This window comes from Malania oleifera, chromosome 4, assembly GCF_029873635.1.
Source record: "Malania oleifera isolate guangnan ecotype guangnan chromosome 4, ASM2987363v1, whole genome shotgun sequence".
Lineage (NCBI taxonomy): Eukaryota > Viridiplantae > Streptophyta > Magnoliopsida > Santalales > Ximeniaceae > Malania > Malania oleifera.
The window spans coordinates 37,579,216-37,601,205 of NC_080420.1; the positions used below are offsets into that span (position 1 = coordinate 37,579,216).

The window sequence follows — 21,990 nt, forward strand, 5'->3', positions numbered from 1 at the left end:
TCATTTTTGCAAACTTAACCTGATGAGGGTCAGTCATCTTACACCAATCGGAATAGGAATCCATCACATTCAACCAATCTTGGAAGACTTTAGGATCCATCTGTCCATCATAGGTTGGGGCTTTTATTATCATTACATCCTTGTAAGGATCACAATGGTCCCTACGGTAAGATCTCCTAACGGGAAAGTCATCAACGTCATAATCCTCATCATCCCAATGTTGGGCATAGGACTCGTGACGTGGTGGTCTCCTAGCAAAGTCATCTTGGCAATTCACTTGCCTTTGTGGGAGGGGAGGTCTTTCTCTAGGAGGCATAGGTGGTTCTCTTTCATCATTAATCCTTCGACCTCGGTAAGGATTCTTGACTTGAGTAGACATCCAAGGGGTTGGGGAAGGATATGGACACACTAGGGAAGCCCTTGGAATGGTGTTTGGTCACACAAAGTTGGGTCAAGTGTAAATCTAACCAAACTAAGTTCCAAATATCCAAAATTCAGAATATAGGTGGGCTGTTCTAGGCAAAATCCTGCGGCAGTTTTAGTATAAAACTAAAATCCTGCAAGCTAAGGGAATGGGACTTTGAGGGTTCAGCCTAACGAAACCTAGGCTCTAACTAGGCTCTGATACCAAGATTCAACCTTCACAAGCAAGCATACACACTCAAACACTTTAAATTAAGAATTCAGTTATCCAAACATAAACACAATAAATCATGCTACATTTCACATATTTAAGGATTTTGAAAAGGTGTATGATGCTGTTTAGAGATAAGTCCCAAGAGTTCTTTCACAAAGGAATTAAGTTAAATGCGGAAAATATGCTATTTCATTATTTCAAAAATAAAGTTCTATGTTTAGCACAGTAGTATTCCACAATTGATTTAGACTAGCAAGCAATAATATTGTGATGAGGTCATCCATTTTACCCAATATTTTAACATGGTATTAGAGCATAGTTTTGAGACTTTAACTCTTATTCATAGCCACCATCAAACCAAAGCCTAAAACCCTAATCTGCTGCATTTCTACCTTTTAGGAGGACCATCCGCACCACTAGGGACCATAATCAACTCTAGGAGTTGTTGGAAAAAACAACATTCTTGAACATCACTATTGATTCAAAATCTCAAGATGCTGTTCTAAATATTGCAAAACCAACCCTATATACCGCCATAGAGCCTACTAATCTATAATTTTGTGAAATTTCATCATTGGAGGAGGTCCATGCGGCCCCATGTGCTCATTGAAAATCAATAGCTTTGACCCGACGTGCTGGTGCGCAAGAGGTTTTTGAGCACTATTTTTGCTTTGATTTCTTCCCAAATGCCTGAAATATTTCCCTACACTATAATAACAAGTTGTTGGTCTTGTCTTTTTTTTGAAGATCCAATTGTTTTTGGTCATCCACTCTTTGCACTTTCTTAATGGTTGTTTGGTACCATTAGGGTTGTGTGTTAGTTTCTTGGGGAATTTCTCGGGGAGGGGGGGGGGGGGCACGATTGGTTGTTTCGGTGGCTCTAACTAAATTGTTGGTCTCGTATGTGAATATCGAGATGAAGCCAATGAACCCTAAAAGTATATTTTTCATTGTGTGCTTCTATTTTGCTCCAATAGTCAAGGTTGTGTGTATGTTCGGATGGAGTCCAAAAATCCCAAAAATAGGTTCTTTTATTAATCACTTTTTTGGCCATTTGTGAACAAGGTACTCCAATTGTCTTAGAGGAGCACTATTCAAAGTCCTAGAATTAGTGGGCATCCAAACAAGCATCTCATCACATTGCATCTTTTTTATAGAGTGCTAATTCTATAGCCTGCATGTCACCTTGTTTCTCTCACTAGTCCTTGGGTTATCGATTCGACCACCACTAACCATAGGTGTAGCCAACTTCTTTTCTACCATCCAGTATTCTAAAAATCTACCTTGAGTTACTCTTGTTCTTGAGTCCTTGTGAAGGGGTTAGGAGCAATAAATGCTACTCATTCTCTCTTTCTTCTATTTATTACATTGCTAAATCCCCCCTTTGATCTTATGTCTTTTAGTAAGATTACAATGTCACTAACTTGTTTTGTAGCCTTCTTTCCTAATTCTTTTGTTATCACGGATTTGAAGATGAGGAAGATGAATTGTGTAGGATGTAAAGCTAGTGGATTTACTATTTTAAGCCACTCTCTCCTCCTATTGCCTGCAATTATGCTACTATGCCACTTCAAATTCATTGTCGCATTGGTTATCCTTCATTGGAGAAGTTAAAACAGCTAGCTCCTATTTTGAGTTCTTCGTCTAAATCTTGAGTGCGAGTCTTGTCAAATGGGAAAGAACCATCGTGGTCCCTTTTCATGTTAGTCCATTCCAATATTCCAGGTGTCTTAGTAGTGTCACGTCAAAGTTGGGGTTGAGATACTTTGTTACATTTGTCAATGACTACTCTAGGATGACTTGGTTGTATTTTGTTGATGCTTATTTTAGTCATTTAGCATTATTAGTGTGTTAGTTTTATGTTATTAAGTGAGTCAGTAAGTATCATGGTCATTGGTATGTACTTGACTTATATTATCAATAGAGGGAGAGACATATCATTGTGATTAGGTCTTCTATTTTTACCCAATTATCTAACATGGTATTAAAGCATAACTCTGAGACCTAAGCCCTAATTGTCACAAGCACCATCAAAACCAAAGCCTAAAACTCTAAATTTGCTCTGCCATCATAGAATAATTTCCAGTGACATCGTAGCCCAAATTCTATGCATGTCTACCATCATAGAATAATTTCCAACAACACCATAGCCCTAAATAAGAGCCAGCAACTGTTGGAAGCCAGAGCAGTCGTTGGAAATTTCCTTGGCAACACTGCTAGTTCAGGAACAAAAGAACCACTATACAATTTGCAAAAACAATACCATAGTCACCCATGACACTGCTGATCTGCGCCCCCCCCCCCTTTCTCTGAAATCCCATCTCTAAATTTTCTCCCATGCGCCTCATGCATTGGTTGAAGGTAGCCAAGGCTGACATCTTGCACTGCACATGAAGCTAATTTCAAGATTGTTTTGTCCTGACTTCATCTAGCATTTGCTTGAATCCCTTTAGAAACTATTAATGAAGTTTTTTCGTGACGTTTCTATTGTTTTTTTGTCCCATATTGGTAGAATAGTTCTACATTGGTATAAAAAGTTGTTTTGAATTTTCTGCATTATTTGTCCCACATTGGATAGAAGTGTTTTTGGACTTGAGGTTGAAGCTATATAAAGAGCTCAACTCTCCATTTGTAAATCAGTAACCATGAGCTTCGAACTCGAGATTGTTGGGATAGAGATGGGTGAAATGTTGATTTATTAGTGGATCTGTTGGGTGAAGATCAGGCCGAGGAAGTAATGAACTCTGCTATTTCTTGCAAGGAGGGTCCATATACAGTAATTTGGGAACCTTCAACAGATGGGAAATTCACCACGGCAAGTGCTTGGGAAATTATAAGGGAGCATAAAGAGGAATTCTCAGTTGCAAAATGGATCTGGCTTCCTATGTTGCCAAAAAGGGTGTCAATTTGTATGTGGAAGTCTTGGTTCGCTTGTCTTCCGGTTGATACTCGTATTAAAGAAGTAGGTGTCCAGATGACCTCTCGATGTGATTGTTGTTCAAATGCCAAGATTGAATCTCTAGACCATGTGTTTTGCACCGGATCTTTTGCTTAGGAGGTATGGAAAAAAGCAGCAGTGGCGTTGGGTATTAGTTGTATGGCAACGAGTACTTGGAAAGACAGAGTTAATGTCTGGTTTAGTTGTACAAGACGGGTCTTACAGTTAGGCATTTTGGTACGTTTTATACCTAGTCTCATCATTTGGAGACTCTGGACTCGTCGATGTAGAGCCAAGATGGAATCAATTCATGATTCGGTGAGAACTGTGTGGCTTGATATTAAATATTGGCTGAGATCCATTTCAGACAAGTTAAATAAATGTGCACCTGCTTCTTGCACGGATATTGCAGTCCTTCATGCTTTGGATATTCAAGTAAAAAATGTGGGGGTTCGTCTTCCTCGTGTAGTCAGATGGTGTAAACCTGGGATAGGTTGGGTTAAGTTGAATGTGGATGGGAGTTGTAGAGGTAACCCAGGGAATTGTGGTGGTGGAGGCGTGATAAGAGATGAAAAAGGTTTATTTAAAGCAGCTTTTTCCTCATTATTGGGTTATGGAACAAATAACATAGCTGAATTGAAGGCGATTATTTTAGGGATTAATCTGTGCAAAGATCTTTAATTTGATCAAGTGGAGATTGCATGTGACTCTGCTTTGTTGGTTCAGTGGATAAATTCTGGGAAGTGCTCGGTTTGGAACTTATGGGAATTGTGGGAAGAACTTATGCTAGCATTAAGAAGCATACAGTTCAAAGTGGAACATGTTTATAGGGAGGCGAATAAAAGTGCAGATTTCTTTGCCAAACAGGGTGAATCTAGTATTTCTCGATCATATAGTTGCCAAGATGATCTTCCTCAGTAAGTCAAGGGAATTATTCAATTGGATTTGTTGGGTTTTCCTTCTTTGTGCTCATGATGTTTTGTGTTATTACACTTTTAGTGGTTTAGTTTCTTAGTTTTTTGGTTGCTGGTGTTTGGTTTTTTGGTTTGATTTATGTTGGTTAAGTCAGTTTTAGGGTCTTGGAATTCGCTTTTGTTGTCCCAAAGTCTCAAAATTGTAACCACAGTTTTCCTCCACCATAAGTGAGGGGTTTTCTAATAAAGTTAGGAGGTGCCGCTCTCTTTTGCCAAAAAAAAAAAAAACTCTCCATTTGTAAAACACACCTTAAAGTTGTACTTTGTCAAGAAGTAGTGGATTGATCGTTGGCGCCCGAGGACGTAGGTAATTCTATACCGAACCTTGTTAATTTCTTGTTTTGTTCTTTTTACTATTTTATTATTAGTTTCTGCATTGCTTTAGTTTCTTATATATTCAATAGCAATAGTTGTAGTATTAGTGTTTAGCACAAGTGGGGTGCCCGGCACAATAATTGGTATCAGAGCTAGGTTGAATAGTGTCGATACAGAGGTGTTCCTCTGTTAGGATCCTTGATTTCACGTTTGATGCCTAAGAATGACCTTGTCTAAACGAGTACTCAGAGACCATTGCGGCTCAGTCACTCTCTGGAGGTCGGCCTTGTCAAAATGGAATTTCGTAGAATAAAACAGAGTAGACACAGTTGGTACATACTATTCATCCTAGGCCTTTTGCTTTGTTGGTTGCTATTGAATATATAGAAGATGACGGAAACTAGTGTAGCAGTATAAGAAACTCTGTCCGCACGAACTCCAACCCCTTTGGCTTTGACATCATCATCAAAGACGATAGCTAATGCTCGGTTTGAGGTGGAGAAATTTGATGGTACCAATAATTTTGGTATGTGGCAATGTGAGGTGATGGACATCTTGTATCAGTAAGAACTAGATATTGCTTTGGATGACAAACTAGTAGATATGGGTGACAAAGATTGGGAAAATATCAATCATCAGGCATGTGGTACGATTCGTCTGTGTCTCGCTAAAAATAAGAAATATTGTGTTATGAGGGAGACATCTGCAAAGAAATTGTGGAAGACATTGGAAGATACATTTATGACCAAAAGTTTGGAAAATTGGCTCTATTTGAAAAAGAAATTGTTTCGCTTCCAGTATCAATCAGGTATTTCGATTAATGACCATATAAATGCTTTCAATAAAATTTTGGCCGATTTGTTAAATTTGGATGAAAAGGTGAAAGATGAGGATAAAGTCATATTGTTACTGAATTCTCTCCCTGATGAGTATGAACATTTGACCACCACTTTATCGTATGGGAAAGATAAAGTTACTTATGATGCTGTTTGTACTGCATTGATTAGTACTGAATTCAGAAAGAAGGATCAAAGGGTCCATAAGGAAACAACAGAAGCACTAACAATAAGGGGACATTCTCAGAGTCGTATACCTGGAAGGAGGAGTAAATCTCATGGGAGGAGTAAATTTCGTGGGAGACCTGCTAAAGATGAATGCGCCTTTTGTTGTGAGAGAGGGCATTAGAAGAAAGATTGCCCTAAATTACAATAGAAGAATAAAGGTAAAACACATTCTAATGCCAATATAGCCAAATGATGATGGAAGTGAGTCAGATTTTTCTCTTGTTGGAACATCTTCGTCACATTATTTTGGTGAGTGGATTTTGGATTCTGGTTGTTCCTATCACGTGTCCCAATAAGAAATGGTTTTTTTAATTTTGAAGAATTAGATGGTGGGGTTGTTTTCATGGGAAATGATAATACTTGTAAAATAACTGGAATAGGATCAATACAGTTGAATGTCAAGATGGAACTATTAAGACCTTGACTGATGTTAGGTATGTTCCAAGCCTAAAGAAGAATTTGATTTCATTGGGTGCCTTAGAATCTAAAGGGTTCGCTATCACTTTGAATGATGGAACCTTAAAGATTAAATCAAGTGCGCTAGTATTGATGAAAGGAATAAGAAAAAATAACTTGTATTATTTACAAGGCAGTGCAGTTATTGGCTCAACAACTGTTGTTTCTGAGAAAGATACAGGTTCAGATACAACCAGGTTATGACATATGCGATTAGCACATGCAAGAGAAAAATCTTTGCAACAATTAGCTCAACGAGGTTTGTTAAAGGGTGCAAAGGTGTGCAAACTTGAATTTTGTGAGCATTGCATTTTGGGAAAACAGACTAGGGTGAAATTTGGCACTGCAATGCACCAAATTGAAGGTATTTTAGACTACATCCATACAGATGCATGGGGGCCCACAAAAACGGCTTCATTGGGTGGTATGCATTATTTTGTCACTTTTTTTGGTGATTTTTCCTGAAGAGTTTGGGTGTATTTTATGAAACATAAAAATGAAGTGTGTGATGTTTTCCTTAAGTGGAAAAAATTAGTTAAAACTCAAACTGACAGAAAGATTAAACAGCTCAGATCAGATAATGGTGGTGAATACACAAGTGACCCGTTTATGAAGGTATGTCAGGATGAAGGTATTGCTCGACACTTCACAGTTCGAGATACACCACAGCAAAAAGGGGTGGCAGAGTGCATGAATCGGACTTTGCTGGAGAAAGTTTGATGTATGTTGTCTAATGCTAGGTTAGACAAAAGGTTTTGGGTTGAGGCTGTTAGATATGCGTGTCATCTCATCAATCGTCTACCATCATCTGCAATAGGGGGAAAAACACACTATGAGGTATGGTCTAGAAAGCCTGCTAGTGATTATGATTCTTTACATGTATTTGGTATTATGGCTTATTATCATCTTAAAGAATCTAAGTTGGATCCAAGAGCCAAAAAAGCAATATTCTTGGGGATAAGTGCAGGAGTCAAAGGATACCGTCTTTGGTTTCTAGAGACGAAAAAAATGATTTAAAGCAGGGATGTGACTTTTGATGAACTTGCGATGATGAAGAAAACAATACGCAAGGAGTCACGAGTTGAAGAGAAGACCAGTGGTACTCAACAACAGGTGGAGGTTGAGACAATTTTGGGAAACTCAGTGATAAATGATACTACACAAAGTAACTCTCCAATTACGGTGGGGAATAGTGTACAAGAAGAGGAAATTTCAATTCAAGAATATTTATAGCAACAAGAATCAATTGTTTCTCAGAGGCCAAGACGAGAAATTCAAAAACCTGATCGGTATACTGATATGGTGGCCTATGCACTTCCAGTTGTGGATGATAATGTTCCTTACACTTTCAAAGAAGCAATGAGGAGCTCTGAATCAGACAAGTGGAAAAGAGCGATGGATGAAGAAATGCAGTCTCTTCATCAAACTCAGACTTGGGAGTTAGCCCAGTTGCCCAAAGGTAAGAAAGCAATTGGTTGCAAATGGGTTTATGTAAAGAAGGAAAGATTTCCAGATGCAAATAATGTTCGCTTCAAAGTTAGATTGGTAGCTAAGGGCTACACATAGAAGGAAGGCATTGATTATAATGAGGTATTTTCTCCAGTTGTTAAACATTCTTCCATTCGAATTTTGTTGGCTTTGGTAGCATAATTTGATCTTGAACTAGTTCAGCTCGATGTAAAAACTGCATTTTTACATGATGATTTAGAAGAGGAAATCTATGACTCAGCTAGATGGATTTCAGGTTGCTGGAAAAGAAAATTGGGTATGTAAACTGGGTAAATCGTTGTATGGTTTAAAACAGTCTCCAAAACAATGGTACAAACGATTTCATCTGTTTATGATGGGTCAGAAGTATATCAGAAATAAACATGATCATTGTGTTTATTTTCGCAGACTACGAAATGGATCTTTTATGTATTTACTCTTGTATGTTGATGATATGTTGATAGCTTCAAAGAATAAGGAAGAAATCAACAAGTTGAAAAGTCAGTTAAATCAAGAGTTTGAGATAAAAGATCTTAGTGAAGCAAACAAGATACTTGGCATGGAGATTCGCAGAGACAGAATGAGAGGAAGAGTTAGCTTGTCTCAGAAACAGTATTTGAAGAAGGTAGTACAGAGTTTTGGCATGTCTGAGCAGTCAAAACCAGTAAGCACTCCTCTTGCTCCTCATTTCAAACTTAGTGCGGCTTTATCTCCTAAATCAGATGAGGAACGTAAATATATGTCACAAGCTCCTTATGCAAGTGCTGTTAGTAGTCTGATGTATGCATTGGTTTGTACTAGATCTGATATTTCACAAGTTGTTAATATGGTGAGCAGGTATATGCATGATTTGGGTAAAGGATGTTGGCAAGCTGTGAAATGGATTTTGAGATATATTATGAATACGATTGATGTTGGTATAGTATTTGAGAAAAATAATACGATTGATCAACGTGTTGTTGGATATGTGGATTTTGATTTTGCAGGTAATTTGGATAAACGTCGACAACTACTGGATATATTTTTACATTTGCTAATGGTCCAGTGAGTTGGAGGTCTACCTTACAGTCTATCATTGCCTTGTTTACAACAGAAGCAGAGTACATGGCAGCTTCAGAGGCTGTTAAGGAAGCTATTTGGTTGCAGGGTTTACTTGAAAATTTGGGAGTTGTTCATAAGCACATTGTTGTGTTCTGTGATAGCTAGAGTGCTATTCATTTGGCAAAGAACCAAATCTACCATGCACGAACGAAGCACATTGACGTTCGGTTTCATTTTTTGTGGGATATTATTGATGGAGGCAAGATACTTCTTCAGAAGATTGCTACAACTGAAAATCCCGCAGATATGTTGACCAAGATTGTGACAACAATCAAGTTCAAACATTGTTTGGACTTGATCAATATCCTGCAAGTTTGAATATTTTTGGAAGGCGCCGATGATGTGGAACTCCAGAAAATGTTGGTGACTGAAAAATTTGTTGAATTTATTGTCAAGGTGGAGATTTATTGTTTTTTTGTTCCATATTGGTAGAATAGTTCCACATTGGTATAAAAAGTTGTTTTGAATTTTTTGTATTATTTGTCCCACATTAGAGAGAAGTGTTTTTTGGACTTGAGGTTAAAGCTATATAAAGAGCTCAACTCTCCATTTGTAAAACACACCTCAAATTTGTACTTTGTCAAGAAGTAGTGGATTGATCGTTGGCACCCGAGGACGTAGGTAATTCTATACCGAACCTCGTTAATTTCTTATCTTGTTTTTTTTACAGTTTTATTATTAGTTTCTGCATTGCTTTAGTTTCTTATATATATTTAATAGCAATAGTTGTAGTATTGGTGTTTAGCACAAGTGAGGTGCTTGGCACAACAGTTTCTGGTTTGAAGATCTTACCTTTTTAGTTGCTCATGTGTGGCACTTGAGAAATGGTTGTTTGTTGCTTCCTGAAGTTGTGTGTCAATGTTTGTTGAGTTTATTGGTGTCTGAAACAGGGGTATTTGATGTGCTCTTTGATTTGTTTGTCTTGTTCTTGTGTTTGCACAGATTGTTAAAGGTTGTGTTTGTTGGGATAGAGTTAGTGAATTCTAAAAACAAGTTGTTTGTGTGTATTTCTAATATGCTGCTCTATCAAGGTGGCATGTTTGTTGGGATGGAGTCCCAAAATCCTGAAAGTGTATTTCCCTTGTTAGTCACTTGTTCAAGTGAACAACGCACTATAACTATCTTAGAGGAGGAGTATTCAAGGTTCCTGCTATTCCAACAAACATCTTGTCACATTGCATCTTTTACTTAGAAAAGTAATCATACCATCTGTATGTCATTTTCTATCTCTCCCACTAGTCCTTGGGTTATGGACTTTGCTGCTACTGAGCATATGATAGATGTCACCAACTTCCCTTTTGTTCTCCAGTATTCTAAAAATCTACCTCAAGTTAAAGGGATATGAACAGTAAATCCTACTCCCTCCATCTCTCTTTCTATTGTTTTGTACCTTCCTAAATCCCTCTTTACTCTCATGTCTATTAGTAAAATTTCTAAGTCACTAAATTGCTTTGTAACCTTCTTTCTTGGTTTTGTTCTTATTCAGGATTTGTAGACGAGAAAGACGATTGGCATAGGTTGTGAGGTTGGCAGAGTTTACTACTTTGAGTCATTCTCTTCTCTTATTGCTTGTAGTGCGCCTACCGCCCCACATCAAAACCATTTTCACCTTGGTCATCCATCATTGGACAAGTTAGAACAACTAGTTCCTACTTTAAGTTTTGTGTCTAAAATTGACAATGAGTCTTGTCAATTAAGAAAGCATCATCGTGTTCCTCCTTGGCTTCCCGAGTCAATAAAAGGGTCGTTAACCTTTTAATGTTAGTCCATTCCAATGTTTAGGGTCCTAGTCGTATGTCATAGACCGAACACTTCACCTGGCGAAGGGCCATGCGACACGGGCTAAAGCACTTTTTCTTAATTAGTTAATCAAAGATTATTGTGGTTTTCCACAAGAACACATTCACAACACTTGAATGAAAGTACGCAAAAATAGTAAGCAATTCATGAAAGTAAATGGAAAGCAAGTAATAAGCATTGAAGTTACGTAATTCATTAACAATATCTCTGTAAGCAATGTGTGTTTAGCGAGGGAAGCAAGTAGGCTAAACAAGTTAAGAAATGCTAGTGAGTTTTGCAAGATTAATGAACACTCACCCTCTCCTAAAGATCTTTATATGCTTTTTTACTTCTGGCACTAGGAAACATCAAATTGTCCAAGGAGTCATACTCCTATCTTACACTAAGGCTTACATATACTCAAAGCATAAATTGATACTACTATTTACGTGATGGTAACCCATACCATGCACACGAGTTGTGCGATCACAAGCAAGCATAATGTCCTAAATAGGCTTGGCTCATGACATTCTCCCCCACTTATGCGGTCGATGTCTTTGTAGATTTTGATACTAGGTATTCTTCAACTTTGTCCACGAAAAATTGTAAGTATTTTGCTGAATTCCAACTGATTTCTTCATCTCCAAGGCCTTTCCAGTTCACTAAGAACTCATGTTGCTTCTTCCTTGATGTGAACTCTCTGTTTACAAGGATGACTTCAACTTCTCTTTTATCAGGTTGCTCTATCTTCAGTGGTGCTTTGGTTGACTGACTTTTGCTTGGATCTTCAATGTCTGCATAATGGCTTGAGGCAGTTGCCGTGAAATATAGGATGCACTTTCATCCAAGCCAAAGGATTAACCTTGTATGAGGCCTTCTTGGATTTAGTCATGATGTGGATTGTTCCTTCATATTGGCCAAGAAGTCTCCCATCTCCCTATAGTGACTTGATCTGTTTAGGATGGAGCTCAACAAGCACCAAGTCGCATACATTGAAGTGCAATGGTCTTCTCTCCTAATGTAATCACTTCTTCATCTGCTTGGAAGTTTTTTCTAGGTAAGCTCGGGTGATCTATGAATTTTGTCTCTATTCTTGGTGAAGATGTATGCTCTTGGATTCTTTTCGTTGTACGATTTGTCCACTGTGTAAGCTAATAGCGGCTACTAGCTTGTAATAAGCTCAAAATGATTCTTGTTGGTTGTTAAGCTTTTTTGGGCGTTGAAACAGAATTAAGCCACATCGTGTAGCTGCACCCAATTCTTTTGATTGGCAATGAAGAAATGGCGTTAGGTACTCTAGTAGCTTATTAAATCTCTCCATTTATCCATCTGTCAATGGGTGGTAATTTGTAGAGATGTCAGGTTGCAAATCGAGGATTTTGAAAAGTTTTGTCTAGGAATTTCTTGTGAATCTTGAGTCTTGGTCACTAATAATGTCTTTAGAAACACCCCAAGACTTCACAATATGTTTGAAAAACAATGGTGTTGTTTCCTTTGCTGAGTAGTACTTTGGTGTAGGTATGAAAGCATTGTACTTTGCAAACCTATTTGTAACCACAAGTATAGACCTTGCGTCTCCCACTTTAGGCAAGCTAGTGATGAAGTAAAGTGTGACATTGTCCCATGGTCTCATTGGTACTTAAGAGGCTCTAGTAGCCTTACCATCCTCTTCCGCTCCACCTTGTCTTGCTAGCAGGTGAGACAAGTTTGGGTATACTCGATCACATCATCACGCATGTGTGGTTTGTAATGCCTTTGCTTTATCAATGCCAAAGTGCGATGCCGTCTTGAATGAGCTTCCCACATAGTGTCATGATACTTTCTCAATAGCGTCTTCCTCAAATCTCCAATTCAAGAAGAATCAGTTACCATGTGTCATCAAAAACCTATCTTCTAACTAGAACTAGCATGTTTTGTTGAGAATTCCATTTGTGAGTTTGTCCCACATTTGAAAAATTTGAGTGGATGATGGGTGCTTATATATATGGTTGGGCCCAAGACCTAATAGGCTTAAGCTTTTGGATCAAGTTGGTGTTCACCCATGTGTATCAAGTCCGCCCATGGACTCCTCTGGTGCTAACAAGTGGTATTAGAGCCGATAGTTCGTAACTCTGGATGAGTGAGAATGTTGACAGTTCAGCCAGATCGCATCACTGATAAAGGTTACTTGGAACATTCAATTGGGTATGCCATTAATTGTGGGTTTGCAGACCAGTGGAAGCTTGCGCAGCAACGTGGCTACCCTCCTAAACCTGGTGTGGAAGAAGAAGTGATCCCAGATGCAAATGGTTTAAGATCAATAACAGCAAGGGAATACCGAACTCGTGTAAGTTGATTAAGGGTGTTGCATTGATTTATATTGCACATTGCGCCATATGACTTGATGGTTTGGGATCATTCTGTCCCCTGTGTAGTGTGGCTGAGCGTTAGTTCCCTTGCTCTTGGTTTTCATTTGAAACCCATTACATTGGGGTTTACCCTGCTCGGTGGGGGGAGAAAGGTAAAAGGGGAAGGCTTGTGGTGGTGGTGGTGGTGGTGGTGGTGGGGGGGGGGGGGGGGGGGCGCGGGAGGGGTGGGCGATGGTTCTCAAGTGTTACAGTGTACAAACTAGGAAGTTTTCTTTGTTGACATTGCATTAGAGGTCTGATACTTGACGAGCAAGATCATTTTGCGCAAATATAATGTATGTTAAGCATTGTGCAACTGCCGTTCCTTTGTTGATCTTAACCTGTTGAATCTGCATACTAGCGCAAGTAGATTTCATTTTCATAGAAACAATTATGTTAAGAACTCAGTATTAATTAATTATGGTTACTTGGAAGGAGGTACGAATGCTAAGGGCCTGTTTAGTTTTGGAAAACAGTTTTTATTTTTTATTTTAATTTTTTTAAAAAAATACAAAAAAAAAAATTAATTTTTCATTTTGATAACATTTATATGAAATATAAACAACAATAAACAATTTTAGCACTATTTTTTTTAAGAAAAAAATGTTTTTGTTTTTGTTTTTTAATTTTTCATACAATTACAAAAATATTAGCTTATTTTTTAATTTTCAAATTTATATAGAAAAATTAGAAAAAACATAATTTTATTATTATTTTTTAAATTTTAATTCACTTTTTATGAAAGTATTGAATTCAAATGTTGGACTTTAATTTGAGTGAATTATGTCTAGAATTTTTTTTTTTTTTTAAATCTACACAAATCTAAATTGGAGTTTCAAAATTATTGATGTTGTTGACATGCATCTGATTGTTGGATACTTGGATCCTGGAAAGTGGACAAAATTCAATGCTGGTAGTAATAATTAATATTGCTTGGCAGTTTAATTATGGATTGCTGTTACACTGGACATCAAGCATTTCTTTCATTGGCTCAATCATGTCAAAAAATTAATATTGTGATCGAATTGTAATTTATAATGTGTACTAATTACAAAAGTTCATCCTAGCTCTCTACCATTGTGGCAGAATTTTACTAGTTAAGTTTAATGATGCTGGAAGGATAAAGCAATTACAAATCATAATCTTTGAGAGACATGCGATGGGCAGAATAAGGAGTAATAGCTTACCAATCATTAAGGAGGAACAAGTATCTCTTTCAATTACATTTTTTATGAGATCTGCCCCATGCCTTGTAACACATAACGTGCATTCATTTTCCATCATGTTAACACATGAAAAAATATGTTCATTGAATATTTCTATTTCCTTAACCATAATCAATGCATACAGATATAATAATGTATAAATTCTCTAGGTTGAACTTTCTAACAGTCCGTAAATAGCAAGAGCCTTACTTCCTCCTGATCAAGCCACTTTCCTACTAATGTTGTTTTGACACTTCTTCAGCTCTCATGAGAATGTTGACAGTTCAGCCAGATCGCATCACTGATAAAGGTTATTTGGAACATTCAATTGGGTATGCCATTAACTGTGGGTTTGCAGACCAGTGGAAGCTTGCGCGGCAACGTGGCTACCCTCCTAAACCTGGTGTGGAAGAAGAAGTGATCCCAGATGCAAATGGTTTAAGATCAATAACAGAAAGGGAATACCGAACTCGTGTAAGTTGATTAAGGGTGTTGCATTGATTCATATTGCACATTGCGCCTTATGACTTGATGGTTTGGGATCATTCTGTCCCCAGTGTAGTGTGGCTGAGCGTTGGTTCCCTTGCTCTTGGTTTTCATTTGAAACCCATTACATTGGGGTTTACCCTGCTCGGTGGGGGGAGAAAGGTAAAAGGGGAAGGCCTGTTGTGGAGGGGGAGGGGTGAGCAATGGGTCTCAAGTGTTACAGTGTACAAACTAGGAAGTTTTCTTTGTTGACATTGCATTAGAGGTATGATACTTGACAAGCAAGATCATTTTGCGCAAATATAATGTATGTTAAGCATTGTGCAACTGCCGTTCCTTTGTTGATCTTAACCTGTTGAATCTGCATGCTAGCATTAGCACTTCTATTATCTACATAACTTCAACTCTTTAAAAAAAAGGGAGGGTTGTTAAGAACATGTGCACTGTGTGCCCATGAAAAGTGTGTATGTGAAATATATACATAAACTTTTTGTAAATAATACTTGTAAATAAAATCAAGAACGAAACCAAAATAAATTTGTGCTACTTTTGTTTTATTAAAAATATTATAACTTATTATTTAATTTTATTAAATATTCATAGATAGCATGCAGGTATTTGGTTCAATTAATAATTATATATACATTATATAATTCAAAACACAAACAATCAAGAATGCATATATTTATTACTTTCTGGAAATCACAACAGAAAATACAACTTGGTGTGGTGGTTAGCTGGTTCATCCATCATGTGGTCATGTGTTCAAGCTCCCTTGCTCAGTCAGGTTAATTTCCTCAATTTTTTTTGCTGTGTAAAACACTGAGTCGACCTAGCCAGTTCACTAGCAGGGTCAGACTAAGTCTCCTGGTTTTGATCAGGTTGATACCAGTTTTGTACAAGCCCAGTTTCATGGCATAATTGAGACTAGACGGGGCCTGGTTCTGGTCCAAACCTGATCAGACCAGCCAGTTTGGTCAATGTTTCAAAACCATAGCAATGACACTACAGGCAATATGAGGAGAAAACGACTCAAAGTAGTAAAGTCTACTAGCCTCGCGTCCTATGCCAATTGTCTTCTTTGTCTTACATAACAATTTAATGACTTTGTAAGTTTTACTAATAAACATTAGATTGAAAGGAGATATAGGAATGTACAAACAAAAGAAAAAGAGATCGATGGAGTAGGATTTACTATTCCTATCCCCTTAACTATACTAGTGGACCCATTAGCTTTTGGTAGATTTTTAGAATACTTGAGAGTAGAAAAGAAGTTGATGACACCTTTCATATGATCAGTAGTAGGTTAGCAGCAGAGTTGATAACCTGGGACTAGTTGAAGACATACCCAATTATGTACAAACTGTAGGATTACCCTTTTGAGCAAAAGATGCAGTGTGATGAGATGCTTGTTGGGATGTCTGATGCTGCAGGAACCTGTTTTTTTTTGGCTAGGCCATGCTGCTGCAGGAACCTTGAATACTCTTCCTTGAGAGTTAGTGTACGCAGTTCACCTAAACAAGTAATTGATAAGGGAAACACATTTTTGGGATTTGGAGATACTATCCTAACACACACAAGACCTTGATGTAGCAGCAAATCAAATATACTGCGAACAAAATGCTCTAGGAATTCTACACTGAAAACGAAACCGACGAACTGAAACAACAACAAATAAGGTTAACCACTTACTCAACCATGAACGAATCATCAACAAAAACATAGCACTGCCCCAGCCCCCAAAAATTAGCCTACACACGATGCCACTGCCACAAGGCACTAAAGAATTTTTTGTACATTACTTGAGTGCAATTGGTTGTCATGAATTTTAAATTTTCTTTATATTGACTTGTTTATTTCAATTTTAAAGACTCAAACAACTTTGTGCACTTAGTAGTATAATATTATTATTAAAAAGGTAAAAGTTAAAACATTAATTTACAAAAAAAAAAAAGAACAAGTAATTTAGTAATTAACTGTTGCTACTCATTTATAATTTATATAATCTGATTTAGTAAAAATAAGTAGTTATATTTTTTCTTGTTAAAAATTTGTAAAAAAAATGGAATTAGTAAAGATATTTTTTCTAATTGTTAGTTCAAAACATATTTCTGTATACTATCCTAAGTAAATTATTCAAAAAGCATTGCGATCCCACATGGCATATAAACTATCAAGTGTATCACGATCCAAAATGGCATGCTTGTTAACCACACCAAAATAGCCGCATCTCTCCTTCCAACTCAGCTTAGAACTCTTAACTGTCATCACTTTAGGCATAAAAAGATTTTTCTCTTCCGCTTGTGAATGGTAGAGAGATTAGTGGCAAAGAACTTATGATCAAGTCAAGGGTGATACAGACCAACCCACTTTCCCTGAGTGGATCTTAAGTTGAATTAGGCCCTAAATATATTGGAAGTGGCCTCCTAAGGTGGAATAGAGAGTTAAGGCTCACGAAGGTATGCCAAGAATTAAACACCAATTGACTTGGCATGATACTGTAGTACGCGAGGACCTTGGAATTGAAGGGATCTAAGTGGAGACAAAGACTTGAATTCCAAAAATCCTCATGACATTTGTGATAAGGAGCTTTGTCCTACTAGGAAGCCTTAGAGCCATCTTAGAATGGGATGTAGTGCACAAACTGGAAATCGTGAAGGTTTTGCAAGGAGTGCGCTTCCTAATTTGTCTCCTTCATAAATGACCACCGAGCATCCTACTGAAGGGTTGCTAATTCACCATTAGATGGCTCTAACCATTCTATGGGGAAACTCTCGATGTTCCTCAAGGAAGATAGAGAAGGGAGGACTTAAGCTAATGTCCAAGAAAGGGATGGGAAGGAATACCTAAGAAAGAAACACACTATAGGAGAATTCCCCACCCCCACCCACCTCAACGCTTCATGCATTGAAGAAAAGTGATGATAAGAAAAGGAAAATACTACTTGCCACAAATTTTAATGAAAACCTTAACACAAATGTAAGAAAGAAGAAAAACAAGAAGGGAGGAAATGAGATTATATGTCAACCTATATTTAACCAAAGGGAACTTGAAGAAGCTTGATGGCAATTCAGCAACATAACGACACTCACATTGAGAAGTGATAGTTGAGGGGTAAAATAATCCTCGTATATAGAAACATTTGACAGCTTGAATTGAACTAAGTTGGAGGGCTATGATTTGCTCATACCCAATGGTGAGGGAAGGCTTAACATGTGTCTGTCCTCTAAAAGATGGACAACTGTGCCATGGGGAAATTAAGTGTTTCTTTGAGAAACAAAGAGAGGCGTGGTGGGCAGCATGCCCCCCCTCCCCCTGCGCATTTGGAAGGGATATCCAAAAAGATGTATCTTTTTTCTTGCCAAAACTAGAGGACATGATATAAGGGCAGGTCAAATTGGACGATCATCCTACGTTGTATGAATATGTCCAATGATGGATCATAAGGTTGGGCTAGTACAACCTTATTAGTCCATTTAGAATATAATCTCAATCCCCAACATTGCCTTTTTGTCCTTGTAACTATAAAGGATCTCTCAAACATTATAAAGGGTCATGAGGAGCAGCAAGAGGGAAATATGGCTATTGGCTTACATCGTTACCTCACACCCTTACTACTACAAATCGCTAACTCAAGTGTTAGTGGGATCCCCCATAAGCAAGTTTGGCCTCTATTCCTTTGTTTCGTAGGAACCTCTTCCTGTGGTTTGTTAAATTCCTCTAGTTCCTTAAATTCCCTTTTAGCCTCAAGGCCCAAGATTCCCTATGAAATAGCCCTCATGGTTAAGTTTAATGATGCTGGAAGGATAAAGCAATCACAAATCATAATCTTTGAGAGTCGTGCGATGGGTAGAATAACGAGTAATAGCATACCAATCATTAAGGAGGAACAAGTATCTCTTTCAATTACATTTTTTATGAGATCTGCCCCATGCCTTGTAACACATAACGTGCATTCATTTTCCATCATGTTAACACATGAAAAAATATGTTCATTGAATATTTCTATTTCCTTAACCATAATCAATGCATGCAGATATAATAATGTATAAATTCTCTAGGTTGAACTTTCTAACAGTCCGTAAATAGCAAGAGCCTTACTTCCTCCTGATCAAGCCACTTTCCCACTAATGTTGTTTTGACACTTCTTCAGCTCTCATGAGAATGTTGACAGTTCAACCAGATCGCATCACTGATAAAGGTTACTTGGAACGTTCAATTGGGTATGCCATTAACTGTGGGTTTGTAGACCAGTGGAAGCTTGTGCGGCAACGTGGCTACCCTCCTAAACCTGGTGTGGAAGAAGAAGTGATCCCAGATGCAAATGGTTTAAGATCAATAACAGAAAGAGTATACTGAACTCGTGTAAGTTGATTAAGGGTGTTGCATTGATTTGTATTGCACAGTGCGCTATTTGACTTGATGGTTTGGGATCATTCTGTCCCCTGTGTAGTGTGGCTGAGCGTTGGTTCCCTTGCTCTTGGTTTTCATTTGAAACCCATTACATTGGGGTTTACCCTGCTCGGTGGGGGGGAGAAAGGTAAAAGGGGAAGGCATGTGGTGGAGGGGGAGGGGTGGGCGATGGGTCTCAAGTGTTACAATGTACAAACGAGGAAGTTTTCTTTGTTGACATTGCATTAGAGGTATGATACTTGACGTGCAAGATCATTTTGCACAAATATAATGTATGTTAAGCATTGTGCAACTGCCGTTCCTTTGTTGATCTTAACCTGTTGAATCTACATACTAGCACAAGTAGATTTCATTTTCATAGAAACAATTATGTTAAGAACTTAATATTAATTAATTATGGTTACTTGGAAGGAGGTATAGATGCTAAGGGCCTGTTTAGTTTTGGAAAATAGTTCTTATTTTTTATTTTAATTTTTTAAAATATATATATATATAAACTAATTTTTCATTTTGATAACATTTATATAAAATATAAACAACAATAAACAATTTTAGCACTATTTTTAAAAAAAAAATGTTCATGTTTTTGTTTTTGTTTTTTAATTTTTTATACAATTACAAAAATATTACCTTATTTTTTAATTTTTCAATCAATTCTTGTGCCACGTTTCTTCTCATGAGAATGCTCAAGATGACCTTTCAACCCTAAACTTTTTCATTAGATTCATCTGTCTTTATTAATAGAAGTGTCTTATAACTAAAAAGATACTTCAAGGAGTTCAAGGAGTTCTAGTGTTATGTTAGAAAGTTTGGTGAATATCTATAGCATAGTGAATAGTTTAAGGGTATAATTCAAGTGTATTTTCTTCAAGACTTAACTACCTACAAATCATTTAATGACTTGCAATTTATCGATTTATATGCTGAGAAGATTTAACCCTATATTTGGATAGTCTTTGGATTTGAATTTGTTTTGAATTTGAGTAAGATGTGATATAAAGTTATATTAAAGTCCATCTAAATCCAATTAAATTTAAATCTATGGTCTGAAATTCATGCCCCCAAATACGGCATAATTGTATATTTGATAACACTATTCTATTTTCCAAACCAAATGAGAGATAAATGTTTGTTTGATAAGTTTTCTAGTGATATATGCTTGCATGTTGTATCTTATCCAATGTAAAGCAAGGGACATTTTGTGAATGGCTTTCAAAATATATTTAGGTGCTGAGTTATCTTATAGGTACATTTTCATTGGAATGTTGATTCCATAGAGTGACCATGATAGAAAGATATAATAGTTTATACACAAAAACAAAAGCATTATAATTGAGCAGAAAACTATATAATTTTTTTTAAGGCGATAATAAGAAAAATATAAAGAAAAACTATTTTCAAATTTCACCATAAAAACATTTATCTTATTCTGTGTCAAAAAGAAATAACACAGAACTTTTGTTTGAGTACTTTCTTTTAAAATTATTCTATTAATTTACAATTTTTTATTATATTTATTTTTTGTATTCCATCCTAATATTCCTCAAAACAATAACCTTATTATTCATTTCTTAAACACTGATAACATTAATTTATATACATATAAACAATTAATAAATCTTCAAAACCTCTCAATCTTTTGATTCTATTAATATGAAATCCTATTAAGTAACAACTTAAAAGCAAAATCATTGGTGTAAAATAATTTGTTAACATCAAAACCAAATTAATGAAACCCTAAAAGTTAACAAATTTTACACACACACACACACATGCATGCTATCACCATAAAGTAAAAAAAAAAAAAAAAAAAAGTGTAAATTTCAAGAGTCCTAAATTTGACCATGATAACACCTATTTCTATCTTGTTCCATGTCAAACGAAATAGCATAAACTTTTTATGAGTAGCTTCTTTTAAAATTATTTCATCTTGTTGTGAAAATCAAATGCACAACTAAATAAATTGATCTTACAACGCAACACTTAACGGTGAAATATACAAAACAACAATCACACAGATTATAATAAAAGTAATAAAATAATGACACGAAGATTAACATAGTTCGGCAAAGCCTACATCGACGAGAACAAATGACAGTGTTTTTCACTATCTTCTTGTCCAAAAACATGAACATTACTTAGTTACAACATAAACCATGTATACATAAAGTCCGCGAATGTTTTCCCTCCAAAACCCAACTGTTAATTTATGTGTAATCCCAAGAGGGTGGGTGAATTGGGTGTTTTAAAAATCTTTAAGTTTATTTTATCACTTAATCCCTATTTCAACATTTAACAAGTTAATTGCAGCGGCTTGAAATTAATTCAAATTATTATCTTAATAAATTCTATTTTACCTAATTAATTATCAAGTGCGTATAATATTAATTAACATACAAACATGCAAAATTTGATAAGGAAATGTAAGCGGAAATTAAAAAGATAAGGGAAGAGAGAAGACAAACACGATTTTATGAGGTTCAGCCAACCCAGCTTACATCCTTGCCTTGAGCAACCCACTCAAGGATTCTACTAAATCTCTGCTCCTTTGACCGAAACAAAGCTTCCCTTACAATCCGCTACTTACAAGAGGCACAGTTTCCTCCTCACCCGATTTACAACCCGAATCATGATTAAAATATAAAATTTCAAATTTGCAAAAACTCAATTTTGCTTCTACACAAGCTGGTGAGTACAATAGAAATTCCTAACACATATTCATATGATAAAAACTTGAAACTCAATGA

General features: G+C 36.6%; 1 protein-coding gene across 1 annotated transcript in view; it reads left to right on the top strand.

The window, feature by feature from the left end:
• Window positions 1-15,219, top strand: part of LOC131154251 (fructokinase-like 2, chloroplastic) — a 27,843-nt gene extending 12,624 nt beyond the window's left edge. Inside the window, exon 5 of the mRNA XM_058106905.1 lies at window positions 14,607-15,219. Coding sequence (XP_057962888.1) covers window positions 14,607-14,827 — 221 coding nt within the window. The 3' untranslated portion in view covers window positions 14,828-15,219. The remainder of the gene's footprint in view (window positions 1-14,606) is intronic.
• Window positions 15,220-21,990: the final 6,771 nt, after the last annotated feature.